At 43.9% G+C, this 14450-nt stretch overlaps 1 protein-coding gene across 11 annotated transcripts in view; it reads left to right on the top strand.

Annotated features, from left to right (window-relative positions):
• The window catches only part of Pex5l (peroxisomal biogenesis factor 5 like), a 203792-nt gene that overhangs the window by 180084 nt on the left and 9258 nt on the right, over positions 1-14450 (top strand). For all 11 annotated transcript variants that reach the window (XM_057756757.1, XM_057756753.1, XM_057756759.1 and 8 more), the window contains 4 exons: positions 8351-8467; positions 10704-10847; positions 11671-11741; positions 13804-14001. In XM_057756757.1, the coding sequence (XP_057612740.1) occupies positions 8351-8467; positions 10704-10847; positions 11671-11741; positions 13804-14001 (530 nt within the window). The remainder of the gene's footprint in view (positions 1-8350; positions 8468-10703; positions 10848-11670; positions 11742-13803; positions 14002-14450) is intronic.

The raw sequence follows: 14450 nt of genomic DNA, 5'->3' as shown, positions 1-14450 counted from the left end.
GACAGGGCACACTGATGAAGACAGGGCACACTGATGCAGACAGGGCACACTGATGAAGACAGGGCACACTGATGCAGACAGGGCACACTGATGAAGACAGGGCACACTGATGAAGACAGGGCTCACTGATGAAGACAGGGCACACTGATGAAGACAGGGCACACTGATGCATCCTGGCAATCCCAGTACAACAGAGATACAGATGGGCAGATTTCTGAGATTCACTGACCAGACAATCTAACCTTATAGGTGAGCTCCATCTCTAGTGAGAGACCCTGTCCACAAAAAATCCCAAGGCACACTTGAGCACACACAGAAAAGGAACCAAAAGGAAGGTTGTCAGGGTAACAGTGCATACAACCACACAACTGGTATGGTTTTGTTTGTTTGTTTGGGGACTTTTCTTGACAAAATGACATAGCCAAATTCTTTTTGGTTGTAGATTATTGGATTGGAATTTTGGTTTCCTTTTATTCACTTCTTTTTAAAGTCGTATTTTTTTCATTCTTTAAAAGTCTCATATATTTATTCAATGTATCCTGGTCATCCCCATCCACCATTAATGCCTCTCTCCAACTTCCCCTAGCATCCCCTTCTCTATCCTAATTCATGTGCCTTCTTTATTAATAACCCAAGTTTCACTGGTGCTGCCCATGTACACATGCAGTCATCCACCGCAGCATGAGGAACCTACCTGCAGCCACATAGGCAAAGGAGAAAGGCTCTGCCCTTCAGCAGCCAGCAACTGCAAGTAGCTCCTCCTATGGGTGAGAGCTTAGGGACCTATTATTAATAATAGCAACAAACTTAAAATAATAGCTGACCAATTATATATATATGTGCTTATGTATTATATATATATATATATATATATATATACACACACACATATATACATATGCTCATGAACTGGTGGAATTCCAAATCCTTCATATATCATTAGCTTTGGCTAACTTACTCCCTACCTTTCCCTCTCTATAGACCCCTATCCCCACGTAAACCTTTATCTCAGGTATATCCCCCATCCCTTTTCATGTCTCTTATGCTCTACCATCCCCTCTAATTGAAAGTTTCCCTTGGTTGGAAGATCACAGACTTTCATACAGCTTTCTTGTGCACCCTTCTACAGCACCTCATCTCCTAATCCTCACCTCCTCCATGCTTCCACCCCCAGCATCTCTCTCTCTCTACCTTACTCTCATTTACCTGGAGTTTGCTCTCCTCCCTCCCACAGTGCGGGTTCCTGGCTTCCATGTGTACTCCAGAGTGAATATACAAAACAAAGGAGTTAAAACTAAGATCCATGTATGAGAAAGGACATTGTATAGCTTTCTTTCTGAGCCCGGGTGACCTCAGTCAATGTGGGTTTTGCAGTTCCATCCATTTACCTGATTGAACGATATTGTTTTTCTTCACAACTGATATCCCATTTTGTGTATCACATTTTCCCTATCCACACATAAGCTGATGGACATGTAGGTTGAGCCCATTTCCTACCTGTTGTGGATTGGCTGCAGTGGCGTGGCTGTGCAAGTGTCTCTGTGGTAGGGTAGAAAGTCTTCCAGGCCTGTGCCCAGGATTGGTGTAGCTGTGCCCCATGGTAGTTCTGTTCTCTAGCTTTTAAAACCTCCCCAAACTGATTTTCTTTATAGCTGCATCAATCTGCCCCCCACCCACACTGAGTAAGGACTTACCCTCCCCCATATGCTCCCTAACATTTGCCATCAGACTTCTTCACGGCCATTCTGACTGTAGTGCAATGGAATGTCGGTGATTTTAACATGCATTTCTCTGACAGCTAAGGATGTTGATCAGTTTTTAAATTTTTTTCCAGGCCATTTACCTTTCTTCTTTGAGGAACCTATTGCCCAGTTCCATACTTTATTTTCAATTGGGTTGTTTGTCTTCTTTATGTTTATTTTTTGGAGTATTTTGCATATTCTAGACACAAATCCCTCTCTGATAGATACACAGTATGGATTCTCTCCCCTTCTGTGAGTTGCCTCCTCACCCAGCTGTCAGCTTCCTTTACTGTACAGAAGTCTTTAATTTCATGAGAACCCATGTTGTCGGTTGTTGGCCTGACTTCTTGCACCATGAGAATCCTATTCAGAAAATAGTTGCCTTGGAGCTGGGGGAATTGCTCCGCAGTTAAGAACTCTTATTACTCTTACAGAAGACCCAGGGTTCCTGATAACCCACATGATAACTCACAACCATCCATAATTGCAGTTCCAGGGATCTTATGCCCTTTTCTGGTTTCTATGGGTACTGCACACACATGGTACACAGACTTACATGCAGAAAAACCCATGCACTTAAAAAAAAATCTTTAAAAAAGAAGTATGTCCTTGTACTTATAAGTTAAAACTCATTCCCTGCTTTATCCTCTGGCAGTTCCAGAGTCTCTTACACAAGTTCTTAATGTTTTGGAGTTGAATTTGCTCAGGGTGAGAGATAAGGTTCAGCTGCATTTTCTGCAAGTAAAAACCCAGATCCTCCAATGCCATTTGCTAAAGATACTGTCTTTTCTCCAAATGTATGGCTTTTTTTTTTGCCATAACTCATGTTGCCTAGACTTACATCTGAGCCTTCTTTTCTATTCTTCTGACATATGAGTTTGTTTTTACTACAGCATCATACACTTTTTAATACTAGTTGTTAAAACTTCAAAAAGAATAAGCAAAAATATCCTACAAAAGGTGGCACCTAAAATCGTGTTAAATATAGAAAGTCTGTATTCTTTATAATCCTTCCGAACAAGTGGTCCCTCTGGTGGCCATTCTCTTACAACAGAGCAGTGAGGCTTCTCCCTAGAGGTTGGAAGGCGGCTGTGCTGGAGCCCTAGTGCCTCCTCTGAGCCCAGCTTCATACTTCAGTCCAAGTTCGTCATTTCCCTGGCTGCTCACAAACGCCCCATGGGATGACTGTTTCTCCACTTGACAGCACGAGCCACACAGACAGAGTCATTCACTTGTTCAGGGTCAACTACTTCCTGTAAAGTGTCACGCCTAGGACTCTAACCTCGTCTAACTTCAGAACTGCCCTTTTCGGTCCCCATTCCTAAAGGGAAGCAATGTCTCTGTGATGCCATCTTTGCAGGCTCTGGCAACCACAGAGTTACAATTTGTTGGTTACAAGAAGAGCTTCTTTATCAGAACTCTTCTCCCATTGGAGTTACTTTAAACGTTATATTAAAAACAACAATAAGGAAAATCAAAAATGCTGGAAAAGAAAGGCAAGAAGCTGCTGAGAAATGCCAGTACACTATGGTCTTTTTATGGTTCTTGTCCATTCTGCATACATAATTATATGTATTCATAAAGGCTACTTTAAATAACTAGTTACTGTTGAAAAGCTAAGTATTATCAAATGGTTAGTTTTCTCAGAAACATTCAAAGATTTACTTTCATTTCCACCTCCACATTCTAGGTACCAATTTAAGCATTTTCCAAGCCATATTCCAAAAACGGTGAACCCATACACACACACATGCACACTTGCCACATATATTCATACATGTCAGTATGAGCACACACATGCACGTGTGGATGCACACACACACATGCACAGTACACATCTGTCTTCTTGCAAACCGTCAACATAGGATGCCTACACAGAAGGAATTCAGAGACATGAAAATGCTTCCGGGGCTAGGGAAATGGCTCAGTCAGTAAAATACCTGCCAGGCAAGCAAGTTCAGGTCCTCAGAACAGTGGAAAAGCTGGATGCCACATGCCTATATTCCAAGGGCTGTGGAGGCAGAGGCAGGAGAACCCTTGGGACTGCCTGGCCAACCAACATAGTAAGCAAGTAAGAAACACTATCCCCCAAAATAGGGTTGAGAGCAACTGAGGAAGACGTTGGACATCAATCAGTCTCTGCCCTCTACATGCACACACATGTACACACAAGCCCTGCACACATACACATCAAACAGAAGGAGAGACTGACACACTATGAGGCCATTGAAGAAGACATTATTATGGAACATAATTGAAACAATTAAGCTTTCTTTTAAAAAAAAACATTGAAATAAAAGGTTTACTAGCAATAAAAATAATTTGAAAATTCTGGAAAGTACAAGAAAAGATTATAGGGTAAATTCCTTCTAATCTCATCCCATAAAGGTATCACTGCTGGCACACTGGTATCTGCAGGCATTTTCCTGCAGCCTGCACCCCGCAGCCCTTGGGAAAGTTACACAACACCATTCAGTGTTTATGATGCCGCTCTTAAACATGGCTTTAATTGCTACTCAGCAGCCCATTCTGCCATAATTGTCATAACCTTGCTCTTAGGTTTTGAATAATTAGATGGAAAACAAAGATTTAAATGGAAAGAAGTGTCTAGAAGAGGAATAGGGTTTTTACAGGAAATTAAAGCACCAAACAACATATATCATAGATATTTGAACTCTGAGGTTGTAAAAAAAATTATCACACTGATTTTCTCAGTGACATAAAATTACAATGAGAATACTTTTTAATATAATATTTAAGTTATGTTTAGAATTTCATATGTTTGTACAACAGTTTTGGATCCTATCCACCTCCCTTCCTCCCTCTAACCCATGAGTTCCTTTCCCACTAGTTTATGCTGCTGATACACTGATTAGTTGGGGCCATTCACTGGAGCATGGTCTACCTACAAGGGGCCACACCCTTAGAGAACACTGACTTTCAAACCCCCAGAAGCCATGAGCTCTTCACCGTTCCTCAGTTAGAAGCTAGGCTGGTGAGCCTCTGCTTCCATCATGCTGGAAGGCTGAGTGGCTTGATCATGTGAGTCAGCCACAGTTGCCGCGAGTTCATGAATGAAGCAGCCCTGTCATGTCTGGAAGGCATCGTTTCACTCCAGTCCTCTCCAACTTCTGTCCCTTACAATCTTTCTGTCCCCTCTTTCAAGACAGGGCCTACCCTTGGGGGCGGGCTTGTCATGTAGATTGACAGCATTCTCATTTAGTAATCAGAACAATTAACCCGATTTTCTATTGTTATCTTCATTTCAAGAATAAGGAAGATGGCATTCAGAGAGCCAAAAGCACTTGGCAGACAGTCACACATGGAGTAAGGAATTGACCCTATGTCTGTCGGAAAGCAATGCTGTTTTCCTAGTCAATATATGTGTATATATCAAGATGACTAACTTTTGAATGTGTTCTGGTGATAACATTAAAGGCTGTCATTACAATGGAAACAAGTTCCCAACAATAATTTACTTCTAGTGTGCCTTAATAGCTTTTCAAATGTTGTTCATGGTGCTAATACACCATGACCAAGACAACTTATAGAAGAGTTTATTTGGAGCTTAGAGTTTCAGAGGGCAAGGAGCATGGCACCCGAGAGGAAGCTGAGAGCTCACATCTTGATCCACAAGCATGAGTCAGAGAGCGCTAACTGGAAATGAGATGGGCTTTTTGAAACCTCAAAGCACCCACCCCTATACCCCCATCCCACCCCCGCAGTGACACACCTCCTCCAACAAGACCACACCTCCTAACTCTTTCAATTGGGAACCATGAATAGGAGCCAATGGGGGCCAGTTTCCTTCAAACCACTACTTAGTATAAGCAGATTAACTTGTTATACATCAATTCTGGGAAAATAGTCTACTGAAAACCCAGAAGAGCTAAGGAAATCATCAGTAAATAAAATCCCTTGGTCATGTCTAAAATGCTTAAAATTCAAATACGTTGGAGGTTTTCCTCGACTTTATTAAAAAACGGGGTAGGGAGCTGCGTTAATTGCAGCTATTGCAATAAAGTCTGGGCTCTGAGACTGAGTGGAAATTGATGGTGCTCAAAGTATTCTGTAATTAAGTGAAAACTGTGCTCTGCCGCTAATTAGTCGGCTGTGACTTACTTTAAGTGGAAACAGTAAATCCTGCTGAATCTCATTAACGGGAGCCCAGCAGCCCCACCTCACCTAAGTTCTGTTTCCTATGGAGGTAGAATTTACACACAAACTCCTCTGGTGTGGAACATAGGAAAGGTGACCCAGGCATACGCATAGGAAAGCCCTCTCTCTACCATTCAGATTATACAATGCTTCAAACCCGAAGGACTCTCCAGTGTCTGGCTTCCTAACATCGTGAAGACTCTGGCCTCTCAAACGCTGGATGGGGTGATGCCAGTCAGCAAAGCATTGTAAGATTCCCTTACCAGGCTCTGCTTTTCCACTGCCAATGGATTGAACCCGTATCTTTGAGAAGCCGTTAAAGAAAACAGCCCCCTCCTCTTTCCTCCAGACTTCTCATAATAAAGCTTAAAGGAACTTGAAGGGAAACCAGTGTATGTGGGGGTTTTGTTGTTTTACTTTACTAAATAGTTATGAGAGCTAAATTTACCGCAGAAAATTCAGGAAATACAAAGTTTGAAGAAGAACCCTTCCCTCCACTGACCCCTCTGTCTACTGGTGACGTATCAGTGGACTGCCTCATGTTACAAAGGCTGCTGTTATGTGTCTACCAGGAAGACACAATAAAAAGAAATTTTTGTTTCATCCCCCACTTAGCCTCTATACCTGATGGTCATTCACTTCATTTCCAGCATCTCAGACATGTTGTCAGCCCACCTGCTTCCTCCGTGAGGGAAGGTCTCTGCCAGGCAGACCACAGTTCTATGGTGGGTGTGAGCATGTTCCAGAACTCACAGAGATACAGTAGCTTGGAATAATCACATTTGCTGACCCTTATTCCCTAAATATTTGGGTCCAAAATAAATAGGGTTGTGATGATCATTCAGGCAACTTCGAGGAAGAATTCTTGTGCCAGGCTGCCAGCAGGGTAAAAAGTTACCCTCAGTCAACTTGATGGTGGTTCAGCAGGTCACCAGATTCTAGGTTCTAGAATGGTTTGAGATGTGCAGATGAGGAGCCTGAACCTCAGCTCCACGGGACACCTCAGCTGCTTCTCCTGTTTGGTCTAAAGAAAACAAACAACTCCCAAGTACCTGGAGAGTGGAAGAGCTGAGACACAACATCTTGATGGCTAATGTAGCGCTAGGGACCAGGATCTTCCCACAGCTAACAGCCACTGGGCCCAAAGTGATCTTCAGAAGTTTAGTTCTCTTTCCCTGACAGTGGGAATCAGGGTTCCAGCCAGCGTATCTCTCTGTTCCCTTACTCCTGATTCTGAGGTGGAGTCAATGTGCCAGAAAATTGCCAGGAGGTATACACCAGTTTCCTACAAGCCAGAATCCACACCCTTCCATCTTTCCTACTCCTGAGAATGCCTGCAGTACTCAAAGGACTGGCCCCTAAGTCCTTTGAGAGATACACTCATTTCTCCTTGCTTTGGCCACCTAAAGAACTCTCTTCCTGTTTACTAACATTGAAACCATCCCGGGCATCTCTCACAAAGAGTTCTGCCTTGAGAGCCCACACTGCCTTTCATGAAGCAAGAGGGTAAACGACCAGGCTTCCCCAACAGGATATGAATAGGAAAGTTAAAAGAGAAACAGTACATATTGACATACAGTCACCCTGCCACAGAAAAGATGGAGGTGCAGAGCCAAACATGAGCCCCCTTCTTAGCACCGGAAAGCAAAGCTTGACACCGTAGGCTTGGGTGCCAAGAAGGATTGGAATCCTATGGCTCCCTCACTGGGGCAATAGCTCATGCTCACTTTCCTCCTGGCATGGTACTTAGCATAGGATAAAGCCAATTCTCCTTGTTTGTGCCCTGGTCCCTGCCCAGCCAGCCCAAGAGTGCTGCTCCAATTCTTTATATTCTAAGAGTAACTCAGGTCCAGGGATCCCTTCTTAAAATGTCTGCTACAGTGTTCAGTAGGTCACATGCATTAATGTCTGTTTATGGTATCTTCAACTTGCTGTGGATTTATTTGCTGATGACTCCGTCATAAGCTCAGAAACAACTGTGGTGTATGTTTAGCTGATTCATTGGGATAGATGATATTAGTGGCTATTTTTGTGCTGGAGAAAATCCTAGCTGGGGCTGGGGATGTGGTTCAGTCGGTAGAGCACTTGTCTAGAATGTGCAAAACCTTAGGTTTGATCCCCAGCCCTGCATAAACCCAAGGTACTGCACACCTCTAATCCCAGCACTTAAGAGTTGGAGGCAGGAGGATCGAAACTTCAAAGTCATCCTCAGTTACACAGCACGTTATGGTCAGCCCAGAGTACATGAGACCCTGTTTCAAAAAAAAAATAAAAAGTAAAGGCTGATCCACGTTGACAAATGGGTACCCTGCAGAAGATCCGTCTGCTGCTGGGTGTCACCTACTGAAATCCTCCTCCTCCTCCCGTTTGATCAAATGTATCTCTAGGAACAAACCAGGCAAACACAATGTGATTTTCAGTGCACTCTCTTGGCTTCTCCTGTCTCTTAGTCAGATACAGAGTTCTGGGATAAGATGCAAGCAGAGTGGGAAGAAATGGCTCGGAGGAACTGGATATCAGAGAACCAAGAAGCCCAGAACCAAGTAACCGTGTCAGCCAGTGAGAAGGTAAATCAGACTGCCCGCACATGCTGGTGGGTGTCCTCAGACTCATCAGATCCCATGTTCTGGACCAGTCAGTAAGTATTCGTGAAAAATCTAAGAATTAAAGGCAATTCGATGTCAATCTGGCCTAGAAGAAACTGTAATGGATGGAAAACAGGTAGCTCTGACGTGTGAGGGTAGCTGGCCTGAAATGAAATGTCCCTGTTTATTGCTGTCCCACAGTTCGTAACCTACCTACCCAAAACCGCATGGGATCGTCTCCAGTCACTGGTCCTGGTCATATAAAACCCAGGAGGTGATTCCGAGGCTTCAGGCTGTATCTCATGGAGTTACCACACTGTCAGCAAAGGCTCTCAGTGAAAAAACAAAAACAAAAACAAAAAAAAAACACTCTTCACACAACCAAGTCAAGCCCAAAGGGTTATGCAATGATGATACTCCACTGCGAAGAGCCCCGGAAAGAGTGCCCATTAAGTCCCAGCGGCTTTGAGATCTCTGTCTTTAAGATCGCTTAGTGAGAGGAAGACTCTATAATTGCTACAAGTATCCTGAAAGACAGAGAAGTGGATGTTTCTTCAACAGAAAAAAAAAACATACATGTACACATATGTATATATAAAGACACATGTTTATGGATAAAAGTTCACCTTGTGGTTTAGAGATCTGGAATAAGTCTCAACAGTATTCAGTCCTGGGTAATTTTCAGGATATTTACTCAGTACAGAAAATCCTGTGTAGCATGTACTCTGCACTAGGTGGAGGGTGTGACGGTCAGTCTGATGTAGGGGTGACATTGCCATTCAAATGTCTCTCTCCTCTTCCCAGTGGTCTGTGTCCCTCAAGAGGTCGGGTAATCTCAAAATATAAATTTTTTTTAAGTAACTGCCTTTCCTACAAAGTGAATATCCAGTCTAGGTAAGGCAGGGAGATCACCGGGCCCCAGGCTATCCCCCACACAGCTGAGGCCTGACTCAGCCCATGGCAGCATGTGCCAGCAGACCCTCAGCTGTTGACACAGTGCCTCACCTTTCTACGCACCCATGGGAAATGAAAGCCTACACCGTTCTATCTAGACCATAGTAATTTCATAACTAGGTGTGTTTGCATCAGTCAAAGCAAAAGGATTTTCTGAACATTTGTGCCAGGGAGGCAGCTACAAATAATATTCTCAAATATTCCAGGAGGTAGTTTAGCCCCAGAGCAGACCAGCTACGTCCATATGGTCTAAAAAAATGTCCGCCGCCTTTGTCTAGAGTGTCGTTTCTCAAAGTCTAGCATTAGATAAGAAGCAAGTGCAAAACAATCCTGAAGCCTGAAGTTTTCACTGTAGTTTTATTTTAAGAAATAAATAAATAAGCCAGGCAGTGGTGGCACACGCCTTTAATCCCAGCACTTGGGAAGTAGAGGCAGGCGGAGCTTTGTGAATTCGAGGCCAGCCTGGTCTATAAGCCTGGTCTAGTTCCAGGACAGGCTCCAAAGCTACAGAGAAATCCTGTCTTGAAAAACCAAAAGAAAGAAACGAAGGGAGAGAGGGAGGGAGGGAAGGAGGGAGGGAGGGAGGGAGGGAGGGAGGGAGGGAGGGAGGGAGGGAGGGAGGGAGGGAGGGAGGGAGGGAGGGAGGGAAAGCAAGAAAAAAGAAAAAGGAAAGAAAGAAAGAAAGAAAGAAAGAAAGAAAGAAAGAAAGAAAGAAAGAAAGAAAGAGAAAAGTTTTGAGACAGTGGTTTATTTTGTAGCCCAGGCTGACCTCAAACTCAGGGTGATCCTCCTGCCTGAGCCTTCATTGTTAAGAATTCCAGGAATGAGCCACCCTATTACTCTGACTTTTTAAATAACCAAAATGTCATTCAATAAGGATTGAGTGAATAAATTTAGCATATCTACATAAATAATTTTAGTGACAGGATAACCACGATCCAAAACTAAGTAGGGTATAGGTAAAGACTGCGTGTGAGCCTTCTCTCTAAGTTGAATATTCATAGAACATTCTAGATGAGTGCTTGCCTATTTTGTGTTAAATACTTACAAGAGAAAAGTATCTATGTTTTTAAAGAGATGTGTTTTCAGTAGGGGCACCTGTATTGCCCAATGAGGCAGTAAGTTGTCCAGAAATGTGCTCAATGACATGTCATGTCGTGGCCTCTTGTGTGTACCCACTGAGGCAGTAAGTTGTCCAGAGATATGCGGGTGTAAGGATGAGGAAGACAGTGGCATGTCACATTGTGGCCTCTTTGTGTCACAGGGCTATTACTTTCACACCGAGAATCCCTTCAAGGACTGGCCTGGAGCATTTGAAGAAGGCTTAAAGAGGCTGAAGGAAGGAGACCTGCCTGTCACCATCTTGTTCATGGAAGCAGCAATTCTTCAGGACCCTGGGGACGCAGAGGTGGGATTCCCCTTCCCCTGTCACACTGGGAAAGTGCCTGAGTGTGCTAAGACATCGGAATGAGACGGGATGCTACAGGGTGCACCTTCACCAAGGTTTACAAAGCAGGTCCCCTGGTTCAGGCTGCTCTTGTTAGAAAGCTGCCCATCACCCACTTTCTAACTACTTTCTAATCTTCGAGATCCAGAGTCTCCAAAGATAAAAACTGAGGACAGGAAACACAAACAAAAGTAGTCAACCAGAGCCAGGCATGGTGGTGCACACCTTTAATCTCAACACCGCAGAGAGGAGCAGAGCCAGCCTGGTTTACATACAGCGACCATGTATCCAAATAAATCAAAGATGAACATGAGGTTTGCCCGTGGTTTTTATGGAGGAATATGACTTTTGTCTGGGTCTCAAGTCACATCATATCTTACCCTTGGTTTACTCAGCCAACGTTTATAGAACATTTACTGGGTTCTCAAAACCGCACTGAGTCCTGGCACAAAATGCCAGGGGAAATGCGCTATAGTTACGAAGACAGCTTCATGGTGCATCTGCAGAGATGAGTAAATAAAGCAAGGAAAGGCAGCTCAGAGTACAGCTGGAGTGTGTGGCGGGTCCTCCCTCTAGGCCACATCCCTATCATTAAACTTGCTCCCCACAGGGTATCACAGTCAAGCTAACTAAAACAGCAAGCAGTATGCTTCGTTTTGCACTGTTAACAGTCTGTTTTGTGTGAGCGTGTGTTTGTTTGTTTCTTGTGTTGGTTTGGGTTTTTGTTTGTTTGGTTGGCATTTCGTTTTGTTTCATCTTGTTTCGTTTTGCTTTGTTTTCATAGGCATGGCAGTTTCTTGGTATAACCCAGGCAGAGAATGAAAATGAACAAGCAGCCATTGTCGCCCTCCAGAGGTAGATGAAGCTAAGTGCAAAATTGTGGGCCTGGGGGACACATGGAACTTAACTTTAGGGCTCTTCCCCCAAGAGGAGAGGGAAGCATTTGTCCAAGGCCTGCGCTGGAATGCTGTGTTCCACTCACACATAGCTCTGATGGGATAATTTCCCAAACCATAAAGCTTCTCAGTCTACAAATCAATTCTCGTTTCTAAAACCAAAGAAAGTTAAAAGCAATCTGAAGTCAGACTCAATGAAACAATAGACTTCAATTCTCTAGCCTTTCTCAACTCCAGAAGTTTTCTTCAGGAAAGAATGCGTTCAAATTACTGACTGCAGTGGAGATCGCTTAGGTTGGGAGGAGGGACAGAGTGTAGACTCCCCCACTTAACAAGCACCCTCATCAAACCCTTGGATAAAATGGTCTCCACCAGACATACTTGCACACTTCATGTGCTTCTTGTTAATGTAATGCTATAGAAAGGAAGAGAATATACATATGCACATATTCTCCACATGTTATATACAAATGTGTACACCTGTGCATGTGTAAATTCTAGAACTTGCAAATTGTAGAATATAAGATCCTAGGTAGTTGGAGTTTGAAGGCTTTACGTTCCCAGAATCCTATGTCTCAAGACTTGGTTGGTATCTCACAGTATAAGATGATTGAGGTGTTGCTTGAGACCCATTTCTTGTAGCCAAGAGACACTGGGAGTTAGGGAAGGCCAAGGCCTCATAGGTCATGTTCAAGAGAGACAGCATTTGAACCCCCATCCCATGATGCAAAAATCTAGCACACTCTGAGTCAGTGGCTCCTAACTCTGCTTGTAAATGCACAACGGGATTCTTTTTTAAGATGCCCTAGAGTCTGAGTCCTGGACACTCTCAGAAATCATGATTTACTTGGTTAGGACTAAGGAAGTGTGTATCATTAGCACTAGAATCTCCCAGGGGTTCTGAAGCACACTCAGGGTTTGCTGCTGCCTTTCTGAAGCCCTGGGAACTTGCTGCTCCAAGTCGTAGGCGGATCCTACCAGGGTGTGCCTCATCTGGGGGCTTGTTGGACCCTCCCACATGAGGCCCCACTGCAGCCCCCAGTGCTAGATGTGTGTAGTGCAAAGTCCCTCTTTTGCACTTTTACATTTGGAAAGTCGTGCCGGAGGCCAGTAGAAGGGAACTCAGGGGGCAACAATAGTCTGAGACATGTACAAGCCTGCATTAGTAGTCTAGAAACAGAGTCCCCTCTCTTTTGCAAAACATTGTATACAGCCATTTTTTATCTCTGTACGTCAACATTTTGCTCAAGTCCAGTTTAGGGGAGTTAAGATAATAGAGCCACCGTTAAATAATATTCTCTCTTTATCATATAGCAACCACACTTTAGCAAAGTTTATTAAAGTTATCAAAACCAGATCTGGAAAAGTGGGCTCAGTGTTTAACAGCACTGGCTGCTCCTGCGAGTACCCTGGTTCAGCTCCCAGCACCTACATGGTAGTTCACTGTTGGGGACTGCAGACCCCCAGACCCTGCAACTGCTGTGAGCAGGAGACCCTGATGGCAGGGGAATGGGTTCTGATGGGTCTGCAGCTGAAAGAGACTGAGAGCTGGGGCATGACCAGAGCCCTATATAAGCTGCCCCTGAGCACAATAAAGTAGGCATTCTTGGCATTCTTGTCTCAAGAGACACATGTCCTTGTGTCTCTGTCTGTGTGCATTCCCGGCTCGTGTACCATCCCGTAGTGCAGGTGCTATAGTTCACAACCATTTGTAAACTCCATTTCCAGGAGATCCAGCCCCTCTCCTGACCTCCCTGTGTACCAGGCTCAAGCGTGGTACACAGATATACATGCAGGTAAAACACTCACATAAGATAAAATAAGCGTTTTTAAAACACAAAGTTGCAAATCCAGCTGTCATGAGGATGCTTTAACCTCTTTAAAAACCACACTCTTTGATCTGGGTTCTCATTTGGAGAAATAAAGTACTTTCCAGTGACTTGACATAATTTAACTTCTGCATTTTTTAGTTAATAAGGGCTTCAAGGCTGCATAATTGATCTGTTTTGTCTTCTCTCAAGGTGCCTGGAGTTGCAGCCCAACAACTTGAAAGCTCTGATGGCTTTGGCTGTGAGTTACACTAACACCGGTCATCAGCAGGATGCCTGCGAGGCTCTGAAAAACTGGATTAAGCAGAACCCAAAGTACAAATACCTTGTAAAGAACAAGAAGAGCTCTCCAGGCCTCACTCGGCGGATGTCTAAGTCCCCAGTTGACAGGTTGTCCTCATTCTATGTCGAATCCTATTACTATGACAAAATACCTGGGGTCAGCAATTTATAAAGAGGAAAGGTTCTTTTGAGCTGGCATTTTTAAAGGGTTCGTCGATGTTCAATTAGCCTAGTGTTTTAAGAACTATGATGGGACATACATCAAAGTAAAGGCATGTGGTCAAGGAAGTAGTTCACCTCATGGTGGCTGGGGTAAAGGGGGGATAGCAAGATTCCCCATATCTCCTTCCTGCCCTGCTTCCATGACCTGACTTTCTTCCATCAGGCCTCCACTTTTCAAAGGTTCTACCACCTCCCCACAGCACCACAGACTGGATTTTTGGGGGTACACATATCTAAACTTCAGAAGCTGTCCTTTAGACACAATGACCTGCTTTGTGGCCATTCATAGACATTTACCCATATTTCAAATTCAGGTGCTTTGGAATTAATGCCAA

The sequence above is a fragment of the Chionomys nivalis genome, chromosome 24 (assembly GCF_950005125.1).
Source record: "Chionomys nivalis chromosome 24, mChiNiv1.1, whole genome shotgun sequence".
NCBI lineage: Eukaryota > Metazoa > Chordata > Mammalia > Rodentia > Cricetidae > Chionomys > Chionomys nivalis.
Note: the sequence above shows the minus strand (reverse complement) of the source record. Positions and strands in the feature narration are given on the sequence as shown.